The sequence below is a fragment of the Salvelinus fontinalis genome, chromosome 12 (genome assembly GCF_029448725.1).
Source record: "Salvelinus fontinalis isolate EN_2023a chromosome 12, ASM2944872v1, whole genome shotgun sequence".
Classification (NCBI taxonomy): Eukaryota; Metazoa; Chordata; class Actinopteri; order Salmoniformes; family Salmonidae; genus Salvelinus; species Salvelinus fontinalis.
In genome coordinates this window covers 45,544,581-45,554,580 of record NC_074676.1, presented here as the reverse complement: position 1 = coordinate 45,554,580, position 10,000 = coordinate 45,544,581, and the positions used below count along the sequence as shown (strand labels likewise).

Sequence of the window (10,000 nt, the reverse complement as noted above, 5' to 3'; positions counted from 1 at the left end):
TAGGGAGGTCTGGACAGAGGAGATGGGGGGAGGGGTGATAGGGAGGTCTGGACGAGGAGATGGGGGGAGGGGTAATAGGGAGGTCTGGATGAGGAGATGGGGGGAGGAGTAAGAGGGAGGTCTGGACGGGGAGATGGGGGAGGGGGTGAGAGGGAGGTCTGGATGAGGAGATGGGGGAGGGGTGATAGGGAGGTCTGGACGAGGATATGGGGGAGGGGTGATAGGGAGGTCTGGACGAGGAGATGGGTGTAGTGGGGGAGGGAGTACGGAGGTCAGGAGGCCACACAAAGGTGAGGGGTTCATGCTTTTTGATGTGAAACACAAAGAGGCACAAACAACAAACACACAAACTCCGACAACTTACCCCAGTTTCAGGGTGAGCGGTCCAGGCTAGCTCAGTTGTGGCCCACTTGGTGTCCATTAACGTTTCTGAAATCAGACGAATAGAGAGAAACACTTTAACCAAAGAGGAACCCGACACAGACAAAGATAATAAAACCCTCAACAGTTACCAAGATAACGGGATCATAAAAAAGACCAGTTCATTTTGAAGTATTCTACCATAATGAATAGGAGCATTGACGTTCCCCCAGCAGCCCTGACCACAGCATGCTGAACCCAACCGAGGGAGATGACGTAAGACAGTCACTACTCAGTAAACTGCTAAATTTAAACAATTTAGCTGAGAAAGAAATACAAAATGTTGCATAACAACGAGCAGTTAGTGTGAAACGGCTGCGAAGGAACAAGACAATCTCCTTAGTGGGTGATCCGGGAGATGTTGTTGTTTTTTACATATTCTCGTCTTACTCATTTGATTTAATTACAGGGCTAAGGGGGAAAAAACATGAGTATCACTGAGAGACTATTATGTGACACACACACACACACACACACACGCACGCACGCACACACACGCTGAGGTAAGAAGTTGTAAACCATAAGAGGATATATAACCAGAACAGAATGCATTGATGGTTAAGGGCTTGTAAGTAAAGCATGTCAGTGTAAGGTGACTAACACCTGGTGTATTTGGCGCATGTGACTAATAACATTTGTTTTGCTTTGCTTTTGGATAAGGGTGCCATGAACCCAGTTGCGCAGAAGAGAATCTGATCACCCAGAACAGAGTTCAATATACTTCAATTTCCCTCACTTTTTAAAAAACTAACCAATCCCTTCTTCTCTCTCTCTCTCTCTCTCTCTCTCTCTCTCTCTCTCTCTCTCTCTCTCTCTCTCTCTCTCTCTCTCTCTCTCTCTCTCTCTCTCTCTCTCTCTCTCTCTCTCTCTCTCGCTCTCTCTCGCTCTCTCTCGCTCTCTCTCTCTCTCTCTCGCTCTCTCTCTCTCTCTCTCTCTACTCCTTCCGCCTTTCCATTGCCTAGGCAAGCAGGCTCGCTGTGAGAGAGAGAGAGAGCGAAGAGGGTGAGGGAGGTGAAGGGAACACTATAAATGAACTCTTTTACTACCTGGCACTTGGGAAGCAGTATTTAGCAACTGTTATTATCCTACCACTCTGCTGTTCCACAAGACAGTAAAGACGATGGAACGGTGCGATGCCAAAACGTTAACAAATGTTTGCGTGTCCCTCAAGCTTTGTCTTTGACTGTAAAAATAGAAAGACGTTCCTTTTGTTTCCACATAAGCCTTCCTTTTCGCGAGGTGTTGGGGAAAAAATATATGACGCGAGGTGTTGGGGGAAAAATATATGACGCGAGGTGTTGGGTGAAAAATATATGATGCGAGGTGTTGGGAGAAAAATATATGACGCGAGGTGTTGGGTGAAAAATATATGACGTGAGGTGTTGGGTGAAAAATATATGATGCGAGATGTTGGGGGAAAAATATACAATATTATAAAATAAGCAAAAAACACACACATTTCTTTCCACATGGCCGGAAGGTGAGACAGAGACTCAGCTTAAGTCCCACCCTCTTCAACATATATTTCAATGAATTGGCGCGGGCACTAGAACAGTCTGCAGCACCCGGCCTCACCCTGCTAGAATCTGAAGTAAGATGTCTACTGTATGCTGATGATCTGGTGCTTCTGTCACCAACCAAGGAGGGCCTACAGCAGCACCTAGATCTTCTACACAGATTCTGTCAGACATGGGCCCTGACAACAAAATAATGGTGTTCCAAAAAAGGTCCAGTCACCAGGACCACAAATACAAAATCCATCTGGAAACCGTTGCCCTAGAGCACACAAAAAACAATACATACCTTGGCCTAAACATCAGCGCCACAGGTAACTTCCACAAAGCTGTGAACGATCTGAGAGACAAGCCAAGAAGGACCTTCTATGCCATCAAAAGGAACATCAAATTCGACATACCAATTAGGATCTGGCTAAAAATACTTGAATCAGTTATGTAACCCATTGCCCTTTATAGTTATGAGGTTCTTAGTTATAGTTATGAGGCTCACCAACAAAGAATTCACAAAATGGGACAAACACCAAATTGAGACTCTGCATGCAGAAGTCTGCAAAAATGTGCTCTGTGTACAATGTACAACACCAAATAATGCATGCAGAGCAGAATCAGGCTAATACCGGCTAATTATCAACATTCAGAAAAGATCCGTTAAATTCTACAACCACCTTAAAGGAAGCGATTCCCAAACCTTCCATAACAAAGCCATCACCTACAGAGAGATGAACCTGGAGAAGAGCCCCTTAAGCAAGCTGGTCCTAGGGCTCTGTTCACAAACACAAACAGACCCCACAGAGCCCCAGGACAGCAACACAATTAGACCCAACCAAATCAGTAGAAAACAAAAAGATAATTACTTGACACATTGGAAAGAATTGACCAAAAGACAGAGCAAACTAGAATGCTATTTGGCCCTAAACAGAGAGTACACAGTGGCAGAATACCAGACCTTTGTGACTGACCCAAAATTAAGAAAATCTTTAACTACAGTGGGGCAAAAAAGTATTTAGTCAGCCACCAATTGTGCAAGTTCTCCCACTTATTAAGATGAGAGAGGCCTGTAATTTTCATCATAGGTACACTTCAACTATGACAGACAAAATGAGAAAGAATAATACAGAAAATCACATTGTAGGATTTTTTATGAATTTATTTGCAAATTATGGTGGAAAATAAGTATTTGGTGATGATGTCATGATGTCATCATGTCATGATGTCATGATGTTATGATGTCAGTATGTCATGATGTCATGACGTCATGATGTTATGATGTCAGTATGTCATGATGTCATGATGTCATGATGTCATGACGTCATGATGTTATGATGTCAGTATGTCATGATGTTATGATGTCAGTATGTCAGTATGTCATGATGTTATGATGTCAGTATATCATGATGTCGTGATGTTATGTTGTCAGTATGTCATGATGTCATGATGTTATGATGTCAGTATGTCATGATGTCATGATGTTATGATGTCAGTATATCATGATGTCGTGATGTTATGTTGTCAGTATGTCATGATGTCATGATGTCACTATGTTATGATGTCATGATGTCAGTATGTCATGATATCAGTATGTCATGATGTCAGTGTGTCATGATGTCAGTATGTCAGTTGATCCATTTAGCGAGAACTTGCTCTTGTGACTCACACCATTACACTGTGTTATTTTCAGACCATTTAAAAGCCGGCCAACACACAGGGAGATGAAGAGGTACAACATGGCCCGGTTTAACTGTAGTACCTAGTCTATTAAAACAGGTAATGCACAGCAAATACTGTCTCATTACTGCTGACCTCACCTATATAATGACAGTGTGTGATAGACACACACACAGACAGTGAGTGGAAGGCCTGACTCAGTAACCAATGACCATTCAGGACAGGGGTATGTGTGCAGCAGAAGGTTCTGTTTTGTTTGAGCTGTCGGCCTGGCGACTACGCCCTTCATTGTGCCTTGCAGTGAAGAGGCAATCCTGGATCAACACTGACCCCTCCATAACCCGGACCGTCACCTCTCCCCAAAACCAGAAAGGGAAGGGTGGGGGGGGGGGGCTCAGATCAGAAGGGGAAAGGGGTAAAGGGGGATGCCTAGTCAGTTGTCCAACTGAATGTATTCAACTGAAATGTGTCTTCCGCTTTTAACCCAACCCCTCTGAATCAGAGAAGTGCTGAGGGGGGGGGGGGGGGGTTAATCGACATCCACGTCTTCGGCGCCCGGGGAACATTGGAGGCACACAGTGAGTCTGTCCATCCTCACTATGGAGATGCAATACAATCACTATGAGCCCTATCTACTTTCTTACAAAATGAAAGACAAGTTAACCAACGCTGGGTTGTTTCTGGGACAGGGCATAAAAAGGTTTTGAACAGAGCGCAAACACCACTAACACGAGAGAGAGAGAGAGAGAGAGAGAGAGAGAGAGAGAGAGAGAGAGAGAGAGAGAGAGAGAGAGAGAGAGAGAGAGAGAGAGGAGGAGAGAGAGAGAGAGAGAGAGAGAGAGAGAGAGAGAGAGAGAGAGAGAGAGAGAGAGAGAGAGAGAGAGAGAGAGAGAGAGAGAGAGAGGGGGAGAGAGAGGGGGAGAGAGAGGGGGAGAGAGAGGGGGAGAGAGGAAGGTGTATTCACATAGAGCAAACACCACTAACACGATAGATAGAGAGAGAAAGGCGTATTCAAATCCAAAACAAAACAGCAAAGCCTTTTCCAAAACCACGCTTGCAAGCTCTGCAATGGCCCTGACTAAACAACCAGATGGAATAGTTTTTGAAAAAAATAAAAAAATAAAAAAACGTACACAGGTCAAAATGTCTCTTCCATCGTATCACCTCCTGTATCCCGTTATCCCGTTTTAACCTTTCAAACTTAATGTTGAAGTTTTACTATGGGACACCACAATCTCAGAGGGGAAAGCTTGAGGAAGCCACAACAGGGGGTCAAATATGTATAGAGTTACACTATTAAAGATGGTGTCATTAAGCAGTAGTAGCACATCAACTGGGGCAGTTGTCTTTGGGACAGCGGACAAACTTACCTGCACATTTAGTGCAGTAAAAACCTCATATTGGGAGGTGGCAATTGGAGAGCCAATCGGAGAGCCCATCAGAGAGCCCATCAGAGAGCACATCAAAAATACGACTCACTGACCCTGGTGCATACACAGAGGATATAAACACCACTCACTGACCCTGGTGCATACACAGAGGATATAAACACCACTCACTGACCCTAGTGCATACACAGAGGATATAAACACCACTCACTGACCCTGGTGCATACACAGAGGATATAAACACCACTCACTGACCCTGGTGCACACACAGAGGATATAAACACCACTCACTGACCCTGGTGCATACACAGAGGATATAAACACCACTCACTGACCCTGGTGCATACACAGATGATATAAACACCACTCACTGACCCTGGTGCATACACAGAGGATATAAACACCACTCACTGACCCTGGTGCATACACAGAGGATATAAACACCACTCACTGACCCTGGTGCATACACAGAGGATATAAACACCACTCACTGACCCTGGTGCATACACAGAGGATATAAACACCACTCACTGACCCTGGTGCATACACAGAGGATATAAACACCACTCACTGACCCTGGTGCATACACAGAGGATATAAACACCACTCACTGACCCTGGTGCATACACAGAGGATATAAACACCACTCACTGACCCTGGTGCAGACACAGAGGATATCAACACCACTCACTGACCCTGGTGCATACACAGAGGATATAAACACCACTCACTGACCCTGGTGCACACACAGAGGATATAAACACCACTCACTGACCCTGGTGCATACACAGAGGATATAAACACCACTCACTGACCCTGGTGCATACACAGAGGATATAAACACCACTCACTGACCCTGGTGCATACACAGAGGATATAAACACCACTCACTGACCCTGGTGCATACACAGAGGATATAAACACCACTCACTGACCCTGGTGCATACACAGAGGATATTAACACCACTCACTGACCCTGGTGCATACACAGAGGATATTAACACCACTCACTGACCCTGGTGCATACACAGAGGATATTAACACCACTCACTGACCCTGGTGCATACACAGAGGATATAAACACGGTGAAACATGAAGGATAAAGGTAAGAGAACTGACACAGGAACATAAACACAAGGACACAACACAGTCACGCTGGCAAGCAGGCACACACACACACACACATACACACACACCACACATATACACACACACACACACACACACACACACACACACACACACACACACACACACACACACACACACACACACACACACACACACACACACACACACACACACACACACACACACACACAGCGTCCAGGGTTTTACAAACCTCTTAACATAGTGATGTGTTTAAACAACCAGGCTTCTTAAAAAAAGAACAAAGGGGAAGAAGGAAATGGGGGGGAGGGGCAAAACCACCTTTATTGACCCGAGAAGAATGTGTTCTGGTTTCACAGGCCTAACTCCAGACTAGAAGGAGCAGACGGGTATTATCTAGCAGGGTCTTGCTAGTACCACCAACAATTTTTTATTTTTTTATTTTTTTGCAAGTAGCCTCTTTTCATGGTTGACCCCTCAGGACAGAAATACATACCCAACAAACTGTAAAAGACACACACACACTAAAGCAAACCCGTATATTTCTATGTCCAATTGTGTTTCAACAGGACAATTAAAGGAAGATTTTTTTTTCAAATTTGGTTGAGAATATCAGGGGATAGCTGTTGGTGTTCATCCTGTATGCTAAATGTTGTGTTAGCTAGCGCTAATTAGCATACTGTAGTATTAGCCTGTCTGCAAAATTTTGATGATGAGGATTTTAGTTTTCAGCAAAAAGCACTGAAGACACACTAAATCAAATAAAACGAAATGTTATTTGTCACATGTGTCGAATACAACAGGACAGGTCTAGAATTAACCGTTAAAATGGTTATTTCATATCATATCAAATGGTTATTATAGTTATACTTATGAGCACTTTCCCAACAATACAGCATTTAAAAAGTAAGAACAATTTGTGAATAAAAATAAAAAACGAAATTGTAACAAAATAAAATAACAATAACGAGGCTATATACAAGGAGTACCGGTACAGAGTCAATGTGCAGGCTTAAAGGGCTTTAGTTAAGGTAAATGTGGTTCTTGTCTAGTGTCCCTGTTTTTTTGCCAGTTAATTATCATGTGCATGTCATCGCGAACGCCTTTGTTGTGTCATTCCAGAGAAACACGTCAACTAGCCCACGCTGGCGCCAAATACTGCATCTCTGTTTAGCAACAAAACAGAGAAACGTGTCAACAGCATCGACGTTAAACGTATTAGCCATGTATTAGCCTGATTACTTTTGTTGGAAAGGGAAAGGCAGCCGTAGAAATGAAAAGAGATAGAGAGAGAGAGAGAGAGAGAGAGAGAGAGAGGGGGAGGGAGAGAACTCCTATTTAAATTCAAATAGGGCAGGCAGCCTCTCTTCCTTTGTACAGCGGTAGAGTGCCATGATTAGGGAGAGGACCCTCGTTTTGTGCCGAGCCCCACTGCTTCAATAATTGGTTGATGGGTTTTGATGTAGGTGGCTGTGGTGGTCCCCCTGTTCCCCTATGTGGAATTCCCTCAAAATACCCCCCCCCCCTAGCCCCCCATACTCTCACCCTTGCTACTCGCTTTCACTCACGTCACAATGGCTGTTGCAGAGTGCAGGCCTCTGTGTACTAACAGGGTTCTACTGTCAATGCAGGGGAAATTAACTCCCTCACTGCGTTGGCCACACTAATGAACACAGTCTTCAGGGGCCACACTGTTTGTTAGCCCCCCCATTTACTTGGCTTGTAGACTGAATATTGTTTCCTCTGACTGTCTGTCTCATCTCTTGGCCAGGCTTGCCTTTTCTCAGCAGCGTTTATAAAATGGTGACAGTGTCGTGACTCTAAGATATGATGTGTATAGTAGACGCTAAATACGGCTGCTAGAATCTTGACTAGAACCAAAAAATTTGATCATATTACTCCAGTGCTAGCCTCTCTACACTGGCTTCCTGTTAAGGCTAGGGCTGATTTCAAGGTTTTAAAGTGCCGCCTTATCTCAGTTCACTGGTCACGATGGCTACACCCACCCGTAGCACGCGCTCCAGCAGGTGTATCTCACTGATCATCCCAAAAGCCAAAACCTCATTTGGACGCCTTTCCTTCCAGTTCTCTGCTGCCTGCGACTGGAACGAATTGCAAAAATCTCTGAATTTGGAGACTTTTATCTCCCTCAACAACTTTAAAAATCTGCTATCCGAGCAGCTAACCGATCGCTGCAGCTGTACATAGTCCATCTGTAAACTACCCACCCAATTTACCTACCTCATCCCCCATACTGCTTTTATTTATTTACTTTTCTGCTCTTTTGCACACCAGTATCTCTTCTTGCACATGATCATCTGATGATTTATCACTCCAGTGTTAATCTGCTAAATTGTAATTACTCGATTTATTGCCTACCTCATGCCTTTTGCACATATTGTATATAGATTCTCTTTTTTCTACCATGTTATTGACTTGTTTATTGTTTACTCCATGTGTAACTCTGTGTTGTTGTCTGTTCACACTGCTATGCTTTATCTTGGCCAGGTCGCAGTTGCAAATGAGAACTTGTTCTCAACCAGCCTACCTGGTTAAATAAAGGTGAAAAAAATAAAAATAATAAACTGCTAACCAACAAAGCATTACATGGGCTTGCTCCTACCTATCTTTCACGATTTGGTCCTGCCGTACATACCTACATGTACGCTACGGTCACAAGACGCAGGCCTCCTAATTGTCCCTATAATTTTTAAGCAAATAGCTGGAGGCAGGGCTTTCCCCTATAGAGCTCCATTTTTATGGAATGGTCTGCCTATCCATATGAGAGACGCAAACTCGGTCTCGACCTTTAAGTCTCTATTGAAGACTCATCTCTTCAGTAGGTCCTATGATTGAGTGTAGTCTGGCCCAGGAGTGTGAAGGTGAACAGAAAGGTATTGGAGCCCCTCTCTCCACTGGGATTCTCTGCCTCTAACCCTATTACAGGGACTGAGTCACTGGCTTACTGGTGCTCTTCCATACCGTCCCTAGGAGGGTTGAGTCACTGACGTGATCTTCCTGTCTGGGTTGGCGCCCCCCATGGGTTGTGCCGTGGCGGAGATCTTTGTGAGCTATACTCAGCCTTGTCTCAGGATGGTAAGTTGGGGGTTGAAGATATCCCTCTAGTGGTGTGGGGGCTGTGCTTTGGCAAAGTGGGTGGGGCTATATCCTTCCTGTTTGGCCCTGTCCGGGGGCATCGTCGGAAGTGGCCACAGTGTCTCCCAACCCCTCCTGTCTCAGCCTCCAATATTATTGCTGCTAGGGTCAGTCTGTTATATCTGGAGCATTTCTCCTGTCTTATCCAGTGTCCTGTGTGAATTTAAGTATGCTCTCTCTAATTCTCTCTATCTTTCTCTTTTCCTCTCTTTCTTTCTCTCTTTATCTCGTTCTTTCTTTCTCTCTCTCTATTGTAAGACCTGAGCCCTAGGACCATGCCTCAGGACTACCTGGCCTGATGACTCCTTGCTGTTCCCAGTCCACCTGGCCGTGCTGCTGCTCCAGTTTCAACTGTTCTGCCTGCGGCTATGGAACCCTGACCTGTTCACCGGACGTGCTGCCTGTCCAAGACCTGCTGTTTTCAACTCTCTAGAGACAGCAGGAGCGGTAGAGATACTCTCAATGATCGACTATGAAAAGCCAACTGACATTTACTCCTGAGGTGCTGACCTGTTGCACATTCGACAACCACTGTGATTATTACTATTTGACCATGCTGGTCATTTATGAACGTTTGAACATCTTGGCCATCTGTTATAATCTCCACCCGGCACAGCCAGAAGAGGACTGGCCACCCCTCATAGCCTGGTTCCTCTCTAGGTTTCTTCCTAGGTTCTGGCATTTCTAGGGAGTATTTCCTAGCCACCGTGCTTCTACACCTACATTGCTTGCTGTTTGGGGTTT

The 10,000-nt window shown here is 44.7% G+C and overlaps 1 protein-coding gene across 12 annotated transcripts in view; it reads right to left on the bottom strand.

Annotated features, from left to right (window-relative positions):
* Window positions 1-10,000, bottom strand: part of LOC129867492 (ephrin type-B receptor 3-like) — a 120,536-nt gene that overhangs the window by 65,613 nt on the left and 44,923 nt on the right. For all 12 annotated transcript variants that reach the window (XM_055940935.1, XM_055940939.1, XM_055940938.1 and 9 more), the window contains exon 2: window positions 365-429. In XM_055940935.1, the coding sequence (XP_055796910.1) occupies window positions 365-429 (65 nt within the window). The remainder of the gene's footprint in view (window positions 1-364; window positions 430-10,000) is intronic.